This window comes from Paramormyrops kingsleyae, chromosome 2 (assembly GCF_048594095.1).
Source record: "Paramormyrops kingsleyae isolate MSU_618 chromosome 2, PKINGS_0.4, whole genome shotgun sequence".
Lineage (NCBI taxonomy): Eukaryota > Metazoa > Chordata > Actinopteri > Osteoglossiformes > Mormyridae > Paramormyrops > Paramormyrops kingsleyae.
The window spans coordinates 27,666,446-27,690,680 of record NC_132798.1 but is presented as its reverse complement, the minus strand read 5'-3'; the positions used below and the strand labels follow the sequence as shown (position 1 = coordinate 27,690,680).

General features: G+C 37.8%; 1 protein-coding gene across 1 annotated transcript in view; it reads right to left on the bottom strand.

Moving 5' to 3' along the window:
- The window catches only part of vcana (versican a), an 89,766-nt gene extending 67,029 nt beyond the window's left edge, over positions 1-22,737 (bottom strand). The window contains exons 1-7 of the mRNA XM_023824050.2: positions 22,531-22,737; positions 21,062-21,129; positions 20,429-20,794; positions 18,161-18,335; positions 17,835-17,962; positions 13,744-14,037; positions 11,387-12,235 (exon numbers count right to left, since the gene is read on the bottom strand). Of these exons, the coding sequence (XP_023679818.2) occupies positions 11,387-12,235; positions 13,744-14,037; positions 17,835-17,962; positions 18,161-18,335; positions 20,429-20,794; positions 21,062-21,129; positions 22,531-22,553 (1,903 nt within the window). The 5' untranslated portion in view covers positions 22,554-22,737. The remainder of the gene's footprint in view (positions 1-11,386; positions 12,236-13,743; positions 14,038-17,834; positions 17,963-18,160; positions 18,336-20,428; positions 20,795-21,061; positions 21,130-22,530) is intronic.
- Positions 22,738-24,235: the final 1,498 nt, after the last annotated feature.

Here is a 24,235-nt window from a genome sequence, read left to right as displayed (position 1 = left end):
TAAGTCAAGTTTACCTGGGGTTTGACTTTTTCTTTTTACTTTTTTTCATAAAATACTCAAGGATAGGCTTAAAATACTCAAAGCTAGAGCTCCAAGTGATCGAACCTAACGACGTGACACCCATGGTGTTAGAGATTGTTGATACTGCCTGGCATCATGCTTCTCCAGCTCCAGTTCCTGTGCTTGGTGCACAGCCTCAAATCATGATGTGTTTAACGCCTTTACTGTTTGGGGCAGTATTGCCAGGTCAACCAAATATCTGCTTAAAATCCACCCAATGGAAGCTGAATATTTGAAACCCCAGTATACTGTATCTCAAAGAAATAAACCAGCATTCTGCATGTTGTTCATATTGAAATGTTGAACATTATAAAACCACAGTTAAACACAATGACGTCACGTAGATGGACCCACTCTTTTCCCAGGACTTTGGTTAGCTGGCCGGAGTGCGATTTTCAATTTGAGACTGGTCTGCATGCGCGTTTACATGTATGTAACAGTTTTATCACCTTTTAAATAGTCTGTAGGGTTTCTGATGTAGCTAATTTTAGGTTTATAATGGAATAACATAGATTTACCGTAAGATTGCTTGCTTGAGAGTCTGAAAGCATGAGTTTCACGCCAGATAAGAACATAAGAACTATACAAATGAGAGGAGGCCATTCGGCCCATCAAGCTCGCTTGGGGAGAACTTAACCAATAGCTCAGAGTTGTTAAAATCTTATCTAGCTCTGATTTAAAGGAACCCAAGGATTCAGCTTGCACTACGTTATCAGGAAGTACTATTTGCTGAAGTAACTATTTGGTTGAACAGCATCCAAACTTGTTAGAACCTTATAGACCTGGATCATGTCCCCCCTCAGTCTCCTTTGCTTGAGGCTGAACAGATTTAGCTCAACTAACCTTTCCTCGTATGACATTCCTCTAAGACCAGGAATCATTCTTGTGGCCCTACGCTGCACCTTTTCTAAGGCCGCAATGTCCTTTTTAAGATATGGTGACCAAACCTGCACACAATATTCTAGGTGAGGTCTCACCAAGGAATTGTATAATCTTAGCATTACCTCCCCTATTAGAGCGGAACCTTATAAAAGCAACCCAAAAGCCCACGTGACCTGCTAATATTTACCCACAAAATAGCCCAACTGGGCGGGAAAACTTCGGACCTGGTTTGGGGAGAGTTGTACACTCAGTGCTTTACATGTGTAGAAATTTCAACAGTGCCTTAAAGACTCTAATTGTTCACGAGAACACGCAGCCCAGTTCTAGAATGAACAAAAGCATGAATATAGCTATATGCAGTTGCTATACTATAACCCTTGGGTTAATTCCGGTACACCCCACTGAGCCTAGATTACTATAGAAGTTGTTCTCTAGTGATCTATGCCATGCGACATCTTTGAATCTACTTCCAAATTCCTCCTCCTCTGCTCCCTCCTTCCTAAGTGGACATGCTTGGTGAACCTTCCCCCAAGGGTGGCCACACACATTCCACTCACACAGATTTCCACACACCTCCCCTTCTGCATAGCTGCGTGCACATCCTCATCCTCGCATTCCTTCCATTCCAAAGAAATATCCTGCCTCCGACAAATAGAGGAGGGGCAAAGACCCCTAACAGCCTAGTGCACCCAAATTGCATGCAGCGCGACCCCCTTCATTTGACTAACCTCTTTTCCTTTCTTCTTCATTCTTCTAACCCAAATACCAAGCTACTGAATGCTGTATTCATTGTAGGATGGTAACAAACTTGAGCTGGGGATCAATCTCTCTTTACCTGGTCCCCACTGAGATGATAGAAGAAATCGTAAAATCTGACACTGCAGGTTCAGACATTGCAGGTGCACTTGGTTTACAGCTTTGGTAGCGGAATTCCAGTTTCTACCCACACATTGAAACACAAAATATGTACCAGTGAAAATCTGTCTTAAATGCAGAACTTTGGAATACAATGTCTACATTCACATTAAAACCCCACCTGTGCCTCAGTTGTGTTCTTCAGATGCACCAGAACGCTCCACAATAGGCTTAACTCATTCACCGAGGTCCCTGAACACGTCCAGCTCAGGCTGGTGGAGATCTTACTTCTCTTCTCACCCAGCACTGCCGTTCAGTTTGCTCACTAACGAAATTCAGCCCTTACTTCTTGCCTTATTACTCTCCTCCTTCCTTTCTCTTTTTTTAGTCTGATGTTAAAATGTGTTCATGTGATATTATATATAACTGTCAATTGCTTAGATTAGGCTAGATTTTGTGAACTGCCCAGGTGTTTACAGTTAATAGTAGCTGCCCAGATGTACAGTCTTTTGTGAATTGTTTTGATTGATTTGAAGTTTAAGGAACTGTCATGGACTATCAGTCAATTGACCTGAAGACAAAGCCAGAGTACAAAGGACTTGCACAATCCCTGGATGATCACACATTCAATTTCATGCTGTGGATCCAAACTAGGACTCTGCCCTGAGCATTTCAATCCTTCCACCCTCAGACCAAGGGGAGAATGTATGCATGGTGAACCCTCCCCCTACAGTGGCCACATGCATTCTACTCATACAGATTTACACACTACTCCCCTTCTGCATAGCTGCATACGCATTCTCACCATCCCATTCCTTCCATTCCTTTCACAAACCCACTCACATCCATATGACCAAACATGATTATTATTTTGTGTATCAACTTTTATTGAAATCAGTGGATGTGGTCATTCAGATACAGTTTGAAGCCATCACTATAAAGAATTCTTAACCTTCAGAACTAGCTGAATCACCCATGTTGTCGATATAATTAAGCTTAATGGGAATAATACAATGAATTAACAGTTTTAAACATCCAAATTTTTTAAATTTTAATTAAAAATTAAAATAAATAAATTTAGGTGTATTTCATGAGACTGATCCAACATACGTATTATCAGTGCCATGTGCAAGGGATTGTGACTTGGCTTCGGTTATATCTGAATGATACAAACTTTGTATTTTGTCTAAACAATAGGTTGTGTTGGAACTAACCAATCCCCAAATCACCGCTAGGTGTCGCCAAAGTTATTGACTCAAGTGAGTCCAGTGTAAATCCATAGGCTTGAATTCTTGTGGTAGTTTCATGTCTGTGGAATAGTATGGAAGCCCTGAAGGGCAAAACACACCAGCAAATATGAAAACACATCAACAATTATGAAAACACGCCAGCAAATACAAAAAAAAAAAAACATGCCAGCAAATACAAAAAAACAACAGCAAATATGAAAACACGCCAGCAAATACAAAAGCACAAAACAAACACAAAAACACGCCAGCAAATGCGAAAACACTACAACATTAGTGGCACTAAAAACGGAAAGGGTATGTACCTACTGTTTATCACATGCTTATTACTGATTGATAAGGCACCCTGTCAATCAGCCAACAGACATAACTATAGTTAATCCAAAGGTACATCTTTGGGTATCAGATATAAGCAAAAGATACAAAGAGAAAATGGATGTCATTAGATGTGACTATACACACTGAAATCAAAAGACTTATAGGTGTGAGCCTCCCGTTGTAAGTTATGAGGATATTGTGAATTACATGGTTTTTCAAACATTGGAGATGACTCTGAAGCAGGCAAAATATTTTGGTGTATTCACGGATAAGTACAAGTATAAATCATGTGTTTACTCATCATTTATTATTATATATTATCATTATCTTAATTTCATAACAATATTTCATGGCAATATTAAGCCATATAGTTTGTTCTGGACTGTAATGTTAACGTTACGGTGCTATGCCTGTTTTCGTTATCGTTACAACAAATCTGGTCTGATCGCACATAAATGAATGTGTTTTATAGGTGAATTGCAGATAGATTTATTTGTTTCAATGTCGATTAATTTGCTGTTGCGTTCTTATAATTCCTACCATGTCTGTTACTCCCAGGAGATCCTGTTTCCTTGCCAAGTAACATGGAGAAGTTCACACATTTGAGTGTACTGTTTACATATTTGTTTGCACTTTTATCAATGGTCTTTGCACTTTGCCTAACCTGCAGGAACTTATGTGTACTGAATATCTTTATTGTTCCTCTCCCCACATTGCACTGTCCCATCTCCCTTTGCACTGTTTATACTGTTGTGTCTTGTTGTCACAACAAGAAGACAAAGACGATTTCCAAAAGGCTTTTGATGTTGTCCCCCACAAGAGGCTGTTACTTAAACTCAAAGCGACAGGTATTTTAGGAACTGTAGCGACCTGGATTGAGAACTGTTTAACAGATAGGAAGCAGCGAGTAGTTATAAGAGGCACAATGTCACAGTGGGCCTGCGTTCATAGTGGGGTACCGCAGGGTTCAATTTTAGGACCACTATTGTTCCTAATTTACATAAATGATATAGACACCAATATATACAGTAAACTGGTGAAATTTGCAGATGACACCAAGGTGGGTGGTGTAGCAGATACTGAACTAGCGGCTCAGCAGCTACAGCGGGATCTTGATTTAATTAGTGACTGGGCTGACACCTGGCAGATGAAATTTAATATAGACAAATGTAAGGTACTCCATGTACGGAGCAGAAATATAAAGTACAGGTATTTTATGGGACCTACCTAAATAAAGGTAGCTGATTATGAGACCTTGGTGTGTATGTTGATGCTTCCCTGTCTCATTCTCGCCAGTGCGGGGAAGCAATAAAAAAGGCCAATAGGATGTTGGGGTATATCGCCAGGTGTGTGGAGTTTAAGTCAAGGGAGGTAATGCTAAGATTATACAATTTCTTGGTGAGACCTCACCTAGAATATTGTGTGCAGGTTTGGTCACCATATCTTAAAAAGGACATTGCGGCTTTAGAAAAGGTGCAGCGTAGGGCCACAAGAATGATTCTTGGTCTTAGAGGAATGTCATACGAGGAAAGGTTAGTTGAGCTAAATCTGTTCAGCCTCAAGCAAAGGAGACTGAGGGGGGACATGATCCAGGTCTATAAGATTCTAACAGGTTTGGATGCTGTTCAACTGAATAGTTACTTCAGCATTAGTTCAAATACAAGAACTCGTGGCCATAGGTGGAAATTAGCGGGAGAACATTTCAAACTGGATTTAAGGAAGCACTTCTTTACACAGCGTGTAGTCAGAGTATGGAATAGTCTTCCTGATAACGTAGTGCAAGCTGAATCCTTGGGTTCCTTTAAATCAGAGCTAGATAAGATTTTAACAACTCTGAGCTATTAGTTAAGTTCTCCCCAAGCGAGCTCGATGGGCCGAATGGCCTCCTCTGGTTTGTATAGTTCTTATGTTCTTATGTCCCCCATACACCTGTTCCTTCCCCTGTAACTGTGGCACAAGAATTTCATTTTCACTGAGTTCTATGATACATGTAAATAAAGTGATTGTGATTTAAGAGATTTCTCATTGACCGGTATTTAAAGGCAAAATATGGAACAAACCTCCAACTGGCACCAAGAATGAAGTGGTCATTATACTGTATGGTTTGTCAGTACATGCTGCTTTATTTTTTAAGTTCCAGAAAATTCTCACTCAAATGGAACAACAGACTGACATGTAACACAGGGCATATTCTTGCTATTTTGTTTATTGAGCCTCTCTGTCTCCCTCTTTTATATGTAACATTTCCAAAAGTAAAGTACTATGAAAAGAATGGAATATTTCCTCCCGCCAGACCTTATCACTCTTTCTGCATGGATACAGAGATATACAAGTTTTACCAGCTGTAAGTTTGGTCGTAGCCTACGGTGGAAGTAAACTGCCCCTACAAACAAATAAACAATAATCGGTTGCAGCACACAGATAGTTTCAATGTAAATTTTACACCTCCTTATCATTAGCTGTAAGGTCCATCATAACAAAAAAAAAACATATTGAAAATAGCACACATAACCTAACATAGTATAACGTTACCAGAGCGTTAACTTTATTGCTGACTTAGGATTAAAACAATGTCGCTGGCTTCATATGTCAATCTTAGTCTAGTCAGCTAAGATTAGCTGGTAAACTAGAAAAATACATCACCCTGCCTTTTGGTCCGAGTGAACTTTGATTGTATTCCTTGAGCTTAACTCATGTAACAAAGCGACTGTCAAGCACCTACAGTAAATGTCTATCTAGCTTTATCACTACAATTTTGAAAAACATACTAGTGGTGTAAGCATACCATAATTGATCTGTGATCAGAACGGATCCCTCTCGGTTCGACACTGATGCTGTGAACCACGGATTTAACTAAAAAGTTTAACCATGATAGTATGAAATTACTACCGCTGTCACTTTTTAAAAGGGAGAATTCCCCCTTGTGTGTAGCATATTTTAGTGGAATCCACTTCCCTCTTACTCTAGAGTCTAGACAAATGGTGTACCCCTGTTTACAACTTTTGTTTTCCAGAGATAACTTTTATTTTGTGATTTCAACTTAGGCTATGTTGAGATTACAAGAAAAATGCAGAGTTGCGATGAAAAGATACGGACAAAGCAATGTGTGTTCACATGAACAGGGCCTGTCAAAAGTTAATAAAGAAGTATATTCGCATTCACTATAGATATGACTGTCGACTGATTGACAGACTGCCTGTAGTGTCACATACAATCATGTGATGGTCAGTAGGTACATACCCTTTCTGTTTTCAGTGCCGCTAATGTTGTAGTGTTTATGCATTTCCTAGTGTGTTTTCATATTTGCTGTTTTGTTTTTGTATTTATGTTGTGTTTTTGTATTTGCTGGCATGTTTTTTTAATTTGCTGTTGTGTTTTTGCCTTCAGTGCTTCCGTAAATAGTGTTAAACTTTCAATAACTTATTACAGGCCTTAAATTTAATTTAGTAATTTTAATTGAATTCCAGGCAGGTGAATTCATAAAGAAGCAACCAATAATTCACCCAGCTAACTGTGCTACCTATACTGCACTGTGTTGCTTTATCCTGCAAATTATTGTTGGCTTGTAATTACATTACAACACTTTGTACCATCACTCCTATTCCTTCACTCAGAAACTCTCTATAAACAAACTAATTATGAGCTCTTGCCCCAGCCAAGCTCCAGAGGAACAAGCCAGTGCCTCATAACAGGTCTCTATTGAAGATTTTGTTGCCTGAATTATGTACCTCTCAGAGACAGATATGCATAACATGAGGCAGTACTCCATGTCTGAGTGTGAACTCATGAGTGTGGATTCATGACCTACTGTCACTAGTTCAAAGAGAACCCAAGTACCTCAGCATTCAGGACAGAATTGGTAAACTGGTTCTACTTTATCATAGGAGAAGTAGTCTTGAACTGAAAGCCCTATATGACAGAATTGAATTCCTGGAGAGGTAGTCTGACATAAGTGTTGATGAAATGAAAAAGGTTTCAATAGGTTGACCCTACTTCCAGAGGGAGGTGTATTGCTCACCTTCCAGAACAGGCCTTTTCTGATGAGGAACTAGAGCCTGATAGCCAGGAAGCCCCTGGAACCATTGGTTTGAACCCCTTGATCATGGGAACTTGAACTTGAACTGAACTTTATTGTCATTCAGACTGTACAGGAAGGAGTGCACAGCTGAACGAAATTGCATTTCTCCAGGTTCAATGTACAAACTTAAGCATAACACACGCTATCCACGCCAAATAAACATAATGGACAGATACACAGACAAGTTTAGACAGACTAAAATAAATATTCTACATTATAAAGAACATTGCACCTTGTTGTTGCATTATTGCACAGTGTGGGAGGGAAGAGAAAAAATATTCTATAATGTGTGGGGATGGTCCATTTTGTTTTCCAGCAAGTGGATGTTAGACGACAAAATAATTGTCAGCGCATGTCCATAGGGGTTAGCTTTTAGCCTAGCACTGATCTCCACTCAAGTGCTGCATTTTCGTAGTCTCTCACACCGCTTTCGTTGCTTCCTGGTGCAGACAATGTGATCCATAAAGAAAACACCAACCTAACGAATGCCACCAAGCTAACGAATGCCAAAGATTGTAGAAGAAATCATAAGATCAGACACTGCCACTACTGTTCAGACATTGCAAGTACACTTGGCCTATAGCTTTGGTAGCACAATTCCAGTTTCAGTCCAACCACACACTGAGACACAAAATATCTACCAGCTAAAACCTGTCTTAAATGCAGACTTTGGAAAACAATGTCCATGTTAACATTTGCCCCACCTGTTAACATGGACCACTAAACATTGGACGTCAGATAGACGTGCAGATCATATCTATATTGGGTCCGTCAGTCCATGACCAATTCTGGACATCTATACAACGTCCAAACTAGGTCCACAATTTGAACATCCATCCATGACTCAACTTGTACGTCAATATGACATTCAACATTTGAACGTAATTTTTTTGGACGCCATGTGGATGTCTATGTCAGGTGCAGGAAATATAGTTTTATTTACAAATATCAACATTGTTGTTATCAACATAATACATGTGAATACAGATTATTTATAAACATGATTTATTATGTTTTAGCCTATTGATTTATTCAGTATGGGGATTTTTTGTTCCTGTTTTTCTTTAACTGGTTTATTTATTTCAATTAATCAACTTATTTGTTTATTCATATATGTATTTATCCATATATTTGATTATTTATTAGGAAATGCAATTTGTGGGAAATTAGAGTTCCAAAAATAATTTCATGATAGCTGATATCCACCCTTAAAAGTGACGCCATGACAGTCATTCCCGGTCGATGCACAAGAGAGGCAATGATGGCCACAGCAGAAGGTCAAGGACCAACCAAAAGATTCAAACAGTGAACGCCACTCTGATTGGCTGAAGCAACAAGCCAGACATTTTGCCGCGATTCTGCATGTTCATAGCAATGCAAACGGCTGCACAGCTTTTCAGCCTGCTTCGCAAGTTCACTACATAAATCCCTATTGTGAGTCCACCCATCGTTTTCCTGTAAACTGAAAGTAAGTTTGGTCAGCCTAGTAAATTCTATGTCCATTTGTACATATAGTGTTAGCTAGTTTAGCGTTATTGTCTTAAATTCCCAAAGCTGCTGTGGTTACAGAAATTAGCATGTCTTAACGGCACAGATTTTTTTGTTTTGCGTTAGCTTGCTGTAATGTACAGCACTCTTAGTTCAGAAACCAATTACCAGTTATTGAAACGAATGGTTCTTTGTGGTCATACAGATATCATTTGAAGCCACCACTATCAAGCATTCTTAACCTTCAGAACTGGTTGAATTACTCATATACCTTAATTAACCCTAATGGAAGTAAGAATATGGTGATTTAACAATTTTAAACATCTGAAATTTTGTCATTTTAACTATTTAATTTTGTATGTATATATATATATATATATATATATAAAACATAATGTTCTCCCTAACAACACAAATGATGCAGCATGTACTGTATGATATGAATGCACTACACTACTCCACAGAAGAATATATTTCATATTAGTAAAGTCCATAGTTTTTGGAAGCGCTAGGTGCAAACACAAAGAGCAGGGATAGGAGTGGAACACCAACCCAGGAGTTGTGAGGGAACAGTGCTGACCACAAAACTAAGATGACGCCCATATATGTCTGACCATTTACCTGATCCATCCACAACTGTCTATGTAAGGCACTGGAACAAAATTTAAATATAATTTATTTCAGGACCCTGGACAGCCACAACTTCAAATATCACTAGTCTATCCACCAGATTTAAATCTGAAACTACATTATGCAGGTTGCTTAAGTTGAATATAATTAGATGTATGCTTAGCCCTACATTTTAAGTTAGATGTTATAAAATGTAAGAACTAAGCTAATATAATAAATAAAAACATGCTGCTATAGCATAAGTAATTTATGTCTTATGCAGGAATCACAGCTATTGAACTCAATTTCTGATATTATATTAAAATGAAAGAAAACATCTGTAGTAGAAACTACAGTTATGATGTATTTGCAACTTATTCAAATCTTATTACATATATTCATAAGTGCAAATTTGGAATAATTATATTAATAAAATCAAGGTGATATACAGGTGGTGAACAACAGAAACCATACATGAAAAAGGCCTTTAAAGCCAAAGTAATAAATCACACTTATAAAAGTAGCTACAGAAGGGAGTCATATTAGATGGAATGTCAATTGGTAGTATGTGTAAGATAAAAACTATCAACACATTGATCTGTGACTTTTTCAAAGCAACACGAGGTTAAATTAATGGAGTTAGACAAGTAACTAATGCTCAAACTGCACGTGCATGGGTCACAAAAGCTGTTAAATTAACAGATGGAACAGTCTTAAAAATCATGCCAGCATGTGTCAAAAAAGCAAACTGCATTCTCAAAGAGAAAAATTAGCTGCAAGTTCACTGACAGAAATAGAAGGCCACTTAAGAGGATAATTGCTAAACCCTACCAAAGACAATTCTAACCAAAGAACTGAGTTGGGATCTCCTTGTCTTACTGACAACTAAAAATATGTTGTGACCATCACAAATCTGTAATGTATAGCAGGGCTGCTCTTCAGAAACTGCTTGTATTCAAGTCCAACGCACAAAGATGCAAACCCTAGGTTAAGGAGCAAAAAACATGCACCCCTGAAGAACTGAAAAAAATGTGGTCTAATTACTATAGCAAATGGAACTGGAGGATGTTTTTCAAGACCAGATGCACCCTATGGTGCAAACTCTGCTCCCTCTTGGTTTCCCCGTACTCCAACAGTGGTTTCGTAAACAGTAGGATAAAGTTAAAAACCTTCTATGGCCTTCATAATCACCAGATCTCAAGATGATTGAACTTTTATAGAAATTCTGGAGTATAGAGCACACTGTACTTGTCAACCAGAAGGTTTTTCTTCTTGAAGGTTGACCCAATATTCCATTATATAGTTATACAGATCTATATCAGAATTCTAATAAATATTGGAGGTGTTATGAAGGCAGTGGTCCAACTCATTATTTCATTAATTATTTTAAAATTTTTTATATTATTTTATCCATTATTTTGTATATAATGTGCACCAAATGATGGGTTGTAATATCTAGGGGTGTGGGTACATCAGAACACTATAATATAACAGTATTTTAGCCAAAATCTGCAAGATCTTGGACTCTTCCTGTACTGAACATTAGAAATCACAAAATATTACATGATACTTTATATGCTGTAATTTTGTACTGAATCCTTCTCAGACTAAGAATTCAATGTTTCCACTCATTATAAACCCCCTTTATAAACAAAAACATGTTGTTTAGTTTCTAACTGATTTGATGTAAATGCATGTACAGCTCACATATTACTTCAAATTATAAAACCTCTCAGTTTATACAACCTTTATTCTACAAACATACAGACTACTTTGTCCTTTGATCTTGTCCACCAAATGAACTAAAATCATCTAACAAGTACTATATAAAAAGAAAAGCCAGCCATACCAGATTGCGGCTGCTCTTTCATGGTTCCTTCAATCTTTGGTAAGGCTGTTGTTAGCATATCTCCACTGTAGACACCGGTCCCTTCATTAATCTTAGTTTCCAGGTCCATAGCTTTTATCATATCTGCTGTGGCTGTGTGGATCCCTGTAGTAGATTCTTCAGTGAAGCGATTTGTAACACCCATAACTCTTTCGGTTTTAGCAAAGACAGTAGTTCTCTCTGTCATTTCAATGGGATATGTCTTAGTGGTTACAGGTGTCTGCAATTTTTGAGCCTCAGTTGTTGCGGTTTCTTCTTGAGGTGTAGAAGGATAGTATTGCCAGAGGGTAAATAAGTCACCCCTGGGGAATGACTCTACCTGATTCTGTGGAAAAAAATCTTCAAACAGGGGTGCCATTGTGAATTCACTGTATTTTCCAGTTTGGAATGAAGCTGCTGTGGGAGATCCACGAATAATGCTGTCTGTCACTGTCTGGCGTGGAATAGCCATGCTTGTTGAAAACATAGAAGGTGGCTCTGTGAGAACCTCAGACGTGTCTGGTTGTAAATCCTCAGCTCCATCTTCAGAAACATGGGAGGAGATCCTGGCTCGAGTTGTATCAGGAATAAAAGTAAACCCGAGCTCCGATGTTGACAATCTGACATGTTCTGCTTTGGGAAATTCTTCATACTTTATGTCTTTTGTGTCCTTCGGTATAGCTGGTTTAGAAGTTGGTTTAGAAGAGGTCCTGTCCACAAAAATTGAAGATGCAGACAGCTTGGCAGATGACCCTCCCAGCCTTTGTGAAGCTGTTGTTTTACTTTTCACAGCAACATCAACCCAAGTTATTTGGTTTGCAGGTATTTTACCTAGATGTAAAAAAATAAAGAAATAATGTACAATGTTTATAAAAACTACTTACTTATACTACATACTACACATGCACCTATACAAAGTTCAGTGGTACCTCAGAACTCGAACTTAATCCGTTCAGAACTCGGGTTGGAATCCCCAATTAATTGGTTCCCGGCCCCAAAAAATTACACCTAAATATGTTTTTTTTAGCATTTAAACAGAAAATGAACAGGATAAAAGAAGAAGAGCATATACTGTACTAAACACATCTAAGCACATTTATCAAAACAGTAATTTGTAAAGTAAGAAAATAGATGTTTCAGAACAATGTGTAAATAAAAAAAAAAAAGCCAATGACACCTTTTTCATAAACCCAGACACAGCACTACTACCTTGAGTCATACTAAGAGTTTGTATTTAATGTAGGAACAAAAGCAAGACATTTCAAAAATTTAGATAGTGTAGCCATGTGGTCCATTGTTTGCTTTTATTATTACTCTGTATTTGTTAATTTGTTGGTAAATCATAAACATTTAGGTTGTAACATTTGTACAACTATTGCATAACTTTTTGGTGAGCAATGGCTACCAAAATGATATAAAGTACAGTGTATTACCTGATATTTTCAATAAAAAAGCACTATATTCAACAAACGATGCTATCACAGCAAATGCTGATGCTGAGACTGAAGCGTTAACCTTTGTTTCCTCTGAGAGATGTGCCGCGTGACTCATTTCCCTGCGCGTACAAGTTATCTTAGGTTGGCATTCACGGTTCGACTTCTGAGATTCAGATCGAGTTCTAGGTCATTTTTTTTTTCGAACTGGTTGGTTCAACTTTTAAGAAATTTGAGTTCTAATGAGTTAGAGTACTGAGGTACCACTGTACTTCTTCTTTGCTGACTTGGCTAAATAAGCCAAGTCAGAGCTTAACAATGCTAATGATCAATAATGATCTCTATAGGCCATAAGCATATGGTTATAAGAATCTTTTATTTGTATTATGAAACACTACTACAACATTAGAGGGAATGACACTGTACTCAAGTTCTGCAGACTGTCATTATTTACATCAAAACATAAGCTCTTTTAAGGCATACTAGCATTTCTGTCTTCCTTAGCATAATATTTCAGTTATGTTAAGATTTAGTGATTAATTGTCATTGTTCACACCACAACGAAATGTGTTCATTGCATTTAACCAATATGTGACAATGTGACATAGCAGGAGGCAGCTAATTCAGCACCCAGGGAACAGTGCTTGGGGGTGGTACCTTGCTGGTCAGGGATTGAAACCTGCAATCTTTCAATTACAAGTGCACTTCCCTAACCATTAAGCCACCACTGCCTACAGTGCATAACATATAAGTGCAGAACAAAAACATAAATCCTGAAAAACAATGATGTGTAATGAATATAATCATGACTAGTGGACAGAAAACATGTAACTTGGTATATGTATGTCATATTCTTTCTGAATTTACATATGAATCATTAACATATGACTTTTAAAGCTGAGTTACCTTTAAAGCAGTAGGCCCCTAGTTTTAAGTTGTGGCTAGGAAAGCCTGTCTGGTTATGATAACGGTACATGGTCCTTACTCCCAGAAGGCCACCTCCACACTGGGACTTGCGTTTAGAAACTGGGTATCTGGCACTTCCGTCAGACAGCCATCCATAGTCGCATCTGTCCAGACCCTGACGCCAGGCTGCATGGAGCTGACCGGGGGAGGCCAGGACAGCATTCCTCCGTTTGCACTCCTCTTTAGCCTCTTCTAGGGTCATCTTGTAATTGACAGGTGCGTAAAAAACCTCACCTGGAGATACAAACATATATAACAGTTGAATAGCCAAGTGCTTCATCTAAATTACTCTAAAATATTAATACATCTCTAAAATATTTCACATAGAGGTGGTGTGTAACTCAATGGATTAGGATGTTGTCCCTAATGGTTTATAGAATGATATTACCATTGGGCCCTTGATACTGTATGCTCCAAGGACTAGCTGACCCTGCTCTCTCAAATGTATCTACTAAACAGATACATTTGGTAATGGAATGCCAAACATACTGTATAGGCTGCTCCTGAGTAATGATAATGAGGCGATTGCCATAATGAAATCTGTTGTCTTGACAACATGCAAAAGAAACGTCTCAATCAGTCCATCTTCATAAGCACTTAACCAGCACCGGAGCATTCAGAGCCAGTATCGCATCTAGGAAGCCAAAAGTATGTGGCACTCTGCCTTGCACCATGGGCAATTAAATGTTACCAATCTGCCTCGCTGCATTTTTTTGTCATTCACGAAATCGACATTTTGTCTACTGCCTTGTAAATAACTCAGTTAGATGATCATATGGTCTTGTGTAATTGTGTGATATGAAATATACATATGTATATATACAGACATACACACACACAGACGCTGGGATGTTGACCAAGCCATCAGAAAGTTGTACCACTGCAAATATTTTTGGATAAACTGACACACATTGTGCACTTTGCAATTAACCCAGAATATGTTGTTATTATTATGCAAATAATGAAATTATGTTTTAGTGTTTTGGCAAGACATCGGCCAGGAACAAAAATCTCATAAACACAATTATAAACAGCACAACATGAGTAACAGTAAATACCTGTGCAAGCTAAAACGATTCTTGGCTTTTAGAAGTTATATATCAATGTAAACAAAGATTACAAATAATTTATGGATTTTTTGATTTGTGTGACAAAAATAATGTGAAAATTTGTTGACCAATAAAATGTATCTTTCTAAAACTTTTCCAAGAGCTTGTCCAGTACAGGATCACAGCAGTGCCTGAGGCCTCTTGCAGGCAGTTCGTGGAACAAGGCAGAGCAGTAAAACAAAGTAATTATTTTTCAATATGATTTTTTAATGAAATGAGTATAATTATTTTGAAACATGTTCATCTGTTAACATTTTAGCACTTTCAATGGAGGTGAGGCACCTGCATGAAGTTGCCCCCCATGTGTTTCAGATTTCAACCAAACTGGTCTCAATCGTATGTGCCGCGTTTGTGCCGGATTGTGCCGTTAAAATTTTTGTTTGTGCTGTTTTAGTTTCTGAGATATAAATGTGTGTTTACATGGTAACGTCATCAGCGTGAAGTTGCCCCCCCCATTTGCGTCATATTTCCACCAGACCGATCGCAATCGTGTGTGCTGCGTTTGTGCTGGTTTGTGCCGTTAAAACTATCCTTTGTGCTGCTTTAGTTTCCGAGATATTAATGTTTGTTTACATGGTCACGTGACACCAGCGTGTCTGATTTCCACCAAACCGATCGCAATCGTATGTACTGCGTTTGTGTTGGTTTGTGCCGTTAAAACTGTCTTTTGTGCTGCTTTAGTTTCTGAGATATCAATGTTTGAAATGTTGTCCCCCCTCCCATTTGCGTCTGATTTCGACCAAACCGATCGCAATAGTTTGTGCCGTTTGAAAGTTGTCTGTATTGTTATTTTTCTGAGTTATATCTCTTAGTTTATGCCTTTACGTGATCGCCGTATAGTGCTCAGGCTTGTGTTTCTCATGTTAACGGAAAGTGGAGCGTTTGATGACTACGCGACAAAGCTGCACGTAGACTTAGTCAGCCCCGCCAGCCAGATACTGCATTTTAGGATCATGCTAGATATTTTCACAAATGACCGTCAGTTACATACTGCCTCGTTACGTGCAGGCTTGACCCAGGTTATCATCTGTTCTACCAACTCATCACAACACAATACGATTCCTTGAGATGTAAAGATTCTTAGGAATGTGTAATTTGGGAGTGAAAAAGCAAAACAACAGTATGGAAAGTGGCTCTTGCAGTGTCAAAAGTGATTGTGTGCCATTTACATCACAAGCACATCACAGAACCCTAAATTATATGCAGACGTACATAGCGTTTTGCTACAAGGTAGTGAACACCCCAGCACCAAACGCGACCAGTTAATGCTTAATACTGTATAACAATGTATAATAAACTCTTGTCATTTTGCCTGCACTGTGTATTTGATGTCTTTACCTTCCCATGGACCCTCTTACTTCTTGCACATGGCGATTACATAAAAATGTCCAATAATGAAGTTTTACTGTCTTTGTAAAAATATAGCGAAAATATGTTTGTCTATGTATGAATACGTATGTATGTATGTGTGTTGAGGGGTTAAGCATATAATCACTTACTAATTTGGTTAAGCATATAATCACTTACTAATTTTATAACAATGTAGCTAATAGGGGTTAATCATATAATATCTATTAAGAACGTAGCTAATAGAGTAGTATCTAACATAATGTAGACAGTGGACATGGGAACCGATGTTAGGCCGGCAGGATGGGGTGATCTCACCATGCAGTTTGGAAAGATCAGGAACTGACAGCACGCCAGCAGGTCAGGACGACCATGCGCGAGATAGCAGGAAAAACAGGAACCCATCTTACAACGGACACTTATTTTCGCTTATGCTTAACAAAAAGGGGGAAAACATGCACACACTGACTAATCGGAACAAAAGTCAAAATATGTTGTGGTCACGTAGGTGGAAAGCACCGAGAAGGGGGGCAGCACACCAGAAGGCCAATAAGAGGGCCAGACCTGACACCGAGGGTTTGAGCATCTTCTTGTACATGCTGATTGTATGACGGATAGTTGCTCCCAGATTGCAATCTGTTAGAGAATAAACTGTGACTTGCAACTACTCCTCGACTGTGCTGTGAATCTCTTCTCATCAACGGACCCGGCGGAGCTCTGACTCCAACAGTGTGTATAGTTAATGAACAGGTATAGACCTCAAAAATAATAACCCAATTTCCCAATAACCCAATGCCCAATTTCTAAAATGGCATTGCTTACGTGAAAATACAGCGCCCACTTATTAAATAGCAGCATAAAATGAATACAAAGTGCTACGTATGAAACGCATATGGGTGTTAGCCGCTGAGAACCTGAATTTATTCAGCATGATCTTGAAATGTGTTATCTGGCTGGCGGGGCTGACTAAGTACGTGCAGCTTTGTCGCGGAGTCATCAAACGCTCCACCTTCTGTTAACATGAGAAACATGAGCTTGAGCACTATACAGTGATCACGTTAAGGCATAAACTAAGAAATATAACTCAGAAAAATAACAATACAGACAACTTTCAAACGGCACAAACTATTGCGATCGGTTTGGTCGAAATCAGACGCAAATGGGAGGGGGGACAACATTTCAAACATTAATATCTCAGAAACTAAAGCAGCACAAAAGACAGTTTTAAGGGCACAAACCAGCACAAACGCAGTACATACGATTGCGATCGGTTTGGTGGAAATCAGAAACAAATGCGGGGCTGACTTCATGCTGGTGTCACGTGACCATGTAAACAAACATTAATATCTCGGAAACTAAAGCAGCACAAAGGATAGTTTTAACGGCACAAACCAGCACAAACGCAGCACACACGATTGAGACCAGTTTGGTTGAAATCTGAAACATATGGGGGGCCAACTTCATGCAGGTAAATGAGGCACCTCTTTATCACTTTGATATTCAAAATTATTTATTTAGTTCCATTTGACTTTTCACACCTGCTTCTCCGGCTTGTGTAATCAAGACTTTTCTCACCTTCGAGTTTGTCCACATAGCAATATACATCATACGTCTCTTTAGGGTCTCGAACTCCATATGTTCTGACACCAGGTTTTCCCATTTTATCTCCATAGCAACCAGCCCTGGGTTTTGTGATTGGATATCTTAATGGAAGATCAGAAATATTTAGTTAATTTTCTTTAATCAAAAGACCAAAGACACTCACAGTCTAGCCAAAAATTATTGTTTTTTGTTAAAAAATTGCTAAAATTAAGTAATAAATTGCTGCAAAATATTGTTAAACCAAATCACAGACTGTACACCTTGTTATAGTACAGACTATATGAACAGAAATATCTTACCTCACTGTCTGGTCTGCAATCCAGCCAGCATCACAGTGGTCAAAACCATCTTCATAGGCTGATTTTAGCTGGGCAAACGTGGCAATTGAGGCTCCAATAGACTGGCAAGTTTTTACAGCCTGATCATAATTCATACTATACCTGCTGGTGTTTGCCCGGTAGTGAAACACAACACCTGTACAAAATCCAAAGATATCTTTAGCTTAGGATTCAAGGTTGTTAAGCAGAATTTGCATTCCTCTTTAACAACTATCTGCTTAGTTTAGCAGTACTTGTATCTGGATGGGGTCCTTGACAGGTGAATGCTTGTGGTGTAAGTGTCAGGCAAATTAAAAAATGTAACGTGATGCACATTGCATTGTGAGAGTGATGAGTCTGGTTTGAGTGGCACAGTGTTTTTTTTTTTTTTTGTTAGCATTGCAAACTCACACTTCCAGAGCTGGGAGTATGAAACCTGCCTGGTGCGTGTCTGATGTTTACATGTTCTGCCCCACATTTATGTGGATTTTGTCTGGGTATTCTGGCTTCCTCACATATTTCAAAAATGAACATTTAAGTCAATCGGTCAATTTTATATTAGTTTGTGTGTGTGTCCTCTGATTGGCTGACATCCCATCCAAGGCGTCCCTTGTCTCAGGCCCTATGCTTATTGCTCCAGGGTCACTGACTTTATTTGACATGGAACTATAGGAGACAGCTGGATGAATGGGTGCCACTAGTTCTACATTGTACTTCATTGCAGTACAATGTATCTTTGACCAGCCATTGACTTGGCCTTAAGGGGCTTCTCTATAAATAATGGTTAGAAGTAGAATGCTGCATTAGTGGTGTTGGGTCACCTAAAAATGGAGTTTTGTGTTATCAAGTTTTCTTCAACACCTCTCAGTTTGCCAAAGCACCATTACAATACAGAAAACTCATATTGATATTTAGAGCCATCCTTTCCCTTAATAATCTGTTGTTAGCTAAACCAAATGCTACTCATTCTTATTAAAATCTGCATTTCTGAAATGTACAACTGGCATTATTTCAGAATTCCTGAAATAGAACCACAATCATTTAAACGCAACTGGACACATTAGCTAAAACTATTACAACTACTTTACAATGAGGCTAGTAGATCTCATACTGAACATGAAGAGGGTCCATGGTTCATTGAATTGTTCACAGATTGTTAACATTCTTTGTCTACTGGTTGTGATATTAAGAGGCTGGGAAAAGTGCTGTTCAAGCTATTCAAGAACATGAGGATAGCAAACATGGATAAAAATTACTGTAACTATTTCCTTAATAAATGCATTGGTCCTCCTCTGATCGCCTGAACATATTATTTAGGTGGAGGGTTATTGCACAATGAAATGATATGGTTTCTACATATGATTAAGATTATAAACTTCTGTTTTAAACTACAGTAGGTGCTGAATCATAATTTTATTTAGATGCTGTATTTTTTACAACTGAATGCTTCTATCCACATTAGTTTTGTACTGCCTTTTCTGTAAATTATCCAATGCATATTTTTAAAGATGTGACGTGAAGCAACACTGTCTTTGCAGAAGCTTCAAAAAGACCCTCTGGCCTCATCATGAAGTAGCTATATTTTATACTAGTCTGTCTTATTTTTTATGTATATAGCATAAGGTTGTAATATCATTATCCTATGATATCCTTTATCTATCCATCTTTTTCCATCTAGTATAACTGTTTATCTAGTAGATAAAGAGTTGAGAACACACAGATCACCCTAGATGGGATGCCAGTCCAACCCTAAAGACAATTTAGGACCACTGGTTGGCCTACAATAACTGCACGTTTTTGTATTATAGGAGAGAACAGGAAAGTTGGGAATGACAGCACCATCATTGTGAACCTGCCACTGGGAAGTCCAGGACTAAACTGCCACCAACTGAGCTGCTATGCTACCTTCTTATCAATACAGACCCTCTTATTAATACAGACTTACACCAAAATAACCCTCAGGTGGGCTTGTGATAATCTGCGTTATTGATGCACTTGAGTACTGTTTGCTCTGTTTCTGTAGGATTTCTTTCTGTTGTGCACATTTAAACATCCAGTACTAAAAGATAAATAGCCAAAGTAGAAATTTTGATCTACGCACAAAAAAGTAAAATATGTCACCTTATAGTTCTAATGATGCCCACAAAAGACTATTATATATTTGATCTTGGAGCCCATGAATTTTATAATACTTGCTTTAGTGCCATTTTCAAATAAAACACTGCTTAAAAGAAAAATAAACATTCTTACCATTGACATCCAAGGAAACGGTGTCCTGCTTATCCTCAACACCATACATGATTTCACAGCGATATCGCCCTGCATCACTAGCACGCAGTTTGACTATCGTCAGGGAGGCATCCCCAATGTCCTCAGGGTGGCTGGGGATTGAAATCCGTTTCCTGTAGCTATATGCAATTTTAATCTTCCCCTGCTGTGCCACCAGAACTGTACTTTCGGTATCACCCTCCATCCTTGTCCATTTGATGCGCAAGTATTCTGTCCTCCCAGTGCTGTTGATGATGGGCATAGTGGTGGGGAAAGCATTAAAGTGACAGGGTAGGACGACCCTGCCCGAAAGAGAGCCGCTGATAGGGTTCAGTTCCAAAAAAGTGCCTGAAGTGAGTGATAAAGAAAAAGTTAACGTACAAATGTTATTCACATAGTCTTATATATTTAGCAAGTATTTTCTGTAATTGTATGTTCTTTCACCATCTTTACATGTAACTAAGTTTTTTTTTACTTGACTGACCTAATCACTGTTCTTTTAAATACAGCCACAGAAGTTTAGTTCATGCTGGATACATGTCAAAATAACCAGGTCAACTTAAACCTGAAACAATACACCTAATATACATGATTGGAATATATTTCATATCTTACCATCTACTGTCTGGTGTACATAAAATAACCACCACAGGATATGTTTTATGTTAAATAACATCCTTGGTCTGAAAAAAAAGACATAAATAATACATCAATAAGTGTTTCAAAAAGTCATATTATATACTACTACTATAAAAGCAGTTTCTGCATCTATCCATTTTCCAGACAGCTTCTTAAAGTTAGGTAGTTATAATAATTATTTGTTATAACAACAGCAACAGCAAAGCCAACAGATGCCTTACAACTAATTTATCCTCCCCCTGTGCTATGATTCAACAATTATTAGTCCAGAATAAAGCTCATGTAACCCTCCTTTATGAGATGGTATGAATCCAAATACAAACTGAGCAACGGGCAACATGGAACCTTTAGGAGATCAGCAGATGGGTATAAAATATGACTAAGTTTAAAAAAGATTATTGGACAACTATCAAGCATGACTGTGCCTTCTAACAAAGTGGGAGGAATCGGGGCAAACCGGGGGAGGCTGATGAAGAGAGGACCCTTTACAGTTTAAATCCACTTTGAAGGAGCAGTAGAACTTTGGTCAAAGAACTGAATCAAAAAGCACTGCATACATGTATACTCTATGTAAAGATGCCAGAAAACTTCTCTGTTTAAAGAAGCGTTCATGAAGCATCGTCTAAGATAACTAGAGAAGCAAAGCAACACTGGGGAATGTTTATAGTCTGAAGAAAACCGTTATAGTGTATTTTAGTTACAAGAATATTGCACATCATTCAAAAAAGAATATCTGCTTTAAAGTGTGGTATGGACAGCATAATTTTATGGGAGTGGTTAACTTAATTAAGGAACGGGATCATTTGCAAAGATAAAACATATGCTTGATATTGTCAAATATAGACAGTTTATTGAGCATCTGCTAGCCTTTGCCACGAAATTGAAACTAACAGTGCTCTATATATCAATGAACTAAAACACTGTAAAAACAAAAGCAGAGTTCCAATAATGCTTTCCGATTCCGATAATTCTTTCAGTCAGAAAAATGTCAGCAGGTGATGTGACAGAAATTGTGTCAAATCCATTTCAACACATAACAAAGACCAGAAAAATTAACGTCTGCATCTTCGTTTACGAGATTTTAATGAGCCGATAGCTACAGTATATAGGATTCACTGGAAAACAGTGGATTAAATAGTGAAGCAAATCATGAAACATGCTTTATGCTTCGTAAGGGGCGAATGAGAGTTAATTGAAACACATAACAGATTATATATATTCTCTCTTTTTTCTCAATATTTATACAGAAATACAGTATTTAGAATTGCAATAGTTTTACGTTGACTCACTAGTTACATTTCAAACTAATACTCTAATTGGTGAGAAAAACACATTCTGGGAAAAAAACAGAAATAATTTATTTTATAGATGAAATATTAAAGTTTTCTCCTCTAAAACTATAATAATAATAATAATAATAATAACAATAATAATAATAATAATACCTTTGACAAATTTGTAATCCCATAAATGAGTTTCAGTTGTATTAATAATTCCAATGTATTAGACTGTTCCCTTCCATTCAGAAGTCGCGTGTTGTGCCCGCGTGCACAGCAATTCTAACAATTCTCTTGATTATAGTGCATTGAGGACTCTTCTTGTTTGAACGGAGAAGGAAGTGTCTAACTTCAATTCGCAGATTACACTGAGCTCACTTCGTTTCCTAAACATGGAAAAGCCATTCGGTTCTTCGAATTCAAATTACACCCACTATAGTTTCGTCACGGTCCCCAAGAGGAGGGGCACACTACCCCTTCTGTAAGCTGGTACCTCCTAAAGTAGGAGTCGAAGGATGGGTGGTTGAAAAAATACCAATATAATTTAGATAATAACCAGAATAATTTATATAGATAGATAGATATAGATAGATAGATAGATAGATAGATAGATAGATAGATAGATAGATAGATACAGTATGATTATAAGGAGGCAATAAATATGATAGATAATTTGATTTCTGGTGTGAAGCAAAATATTACACTTAATTACTATATGGTTTGTGCCCATTGCACTTCAGATTAAGAGTCCTGAGGTGACCAGCATATTTCTGTATGCCTTGTACTACAGGTTTTAACATTTTAACATTTAAATTGAGTGATAATGCTGTTCAGTGCCTATTGTTTCCCTGATCTTTGTCAATTTCATCAAGAACTCCAAGGTACAATAACTTTCCCTATGTCTTCCACATGGGGGAGAGACAGGGCTGTAGTTAGCTTGGCTATACTCAGCACCTAGTTTCTAGCCAATATGGTGTCCTAGGCTACCATCACCGCCGGCTATCACCCCCACCCCCGTTTCATTCAATCGTAGCTGAAATTGAGTTAAATGTCCTAGAAATGTTTCTGCATGTGTGAGAACCAAAGAAGGCAGACTCTCTATAGGTGTGACTTGTTGTACGAGTAGTATTATTACCTTTGGCAGATGATTGTCAACTAAAATTATTCTGCTGCGCCCAGCTCTGAAAAAAAAAATCTGTCATCACATGTGTATGAAAATGTGGCTGCTTTGAAGAAGGATCTGATAGTTAATGGAGAAGAACCATGTATCTTAAACGAAGAGCTGTATTTACAACAAAATGGGGTTAATCACTTTGTAAAAGTAAATAGCTGTTTTTAACTACCTTTAAATGTGGTTAGGTATATTTAACAAATTGGACAATATTTTTTTATACACTAGTGCCTTTTTCTACTCGGTAAGTCAATGATGTAGATATACGGTTTAAAAAAGGGAAACAATGAATTTACAATCATCCAAAATATACTATTTGAGTATAAATTGTGATGGAAATGTGAAGAGCTTCAGATCAGTCACAATTACATACTTCAGATCATACATGTCCCACCTCATTAATGTTGAAGCATTTGGGTCACCCTCTGACTGATATTTATTATGGAAACCTCATTACAAATCAGGAAACTTCATACATAATTCACAAGTCAACAAATGAATATACTGTGAACTTTTATATACTGTATATATTTTCAGTATTAATTACATATTGAATGTGGTTGGCATGATTTATAGTTATGAACCTGAATGGAAATAATTTTGAGTGGAATGGAATGTTTTTCACACTTTGCAACGTTGTTTTTCTATAGAACAAATATCTGAATCAACATCTGTTCCACATCTGAAGGATAATCAAGCATA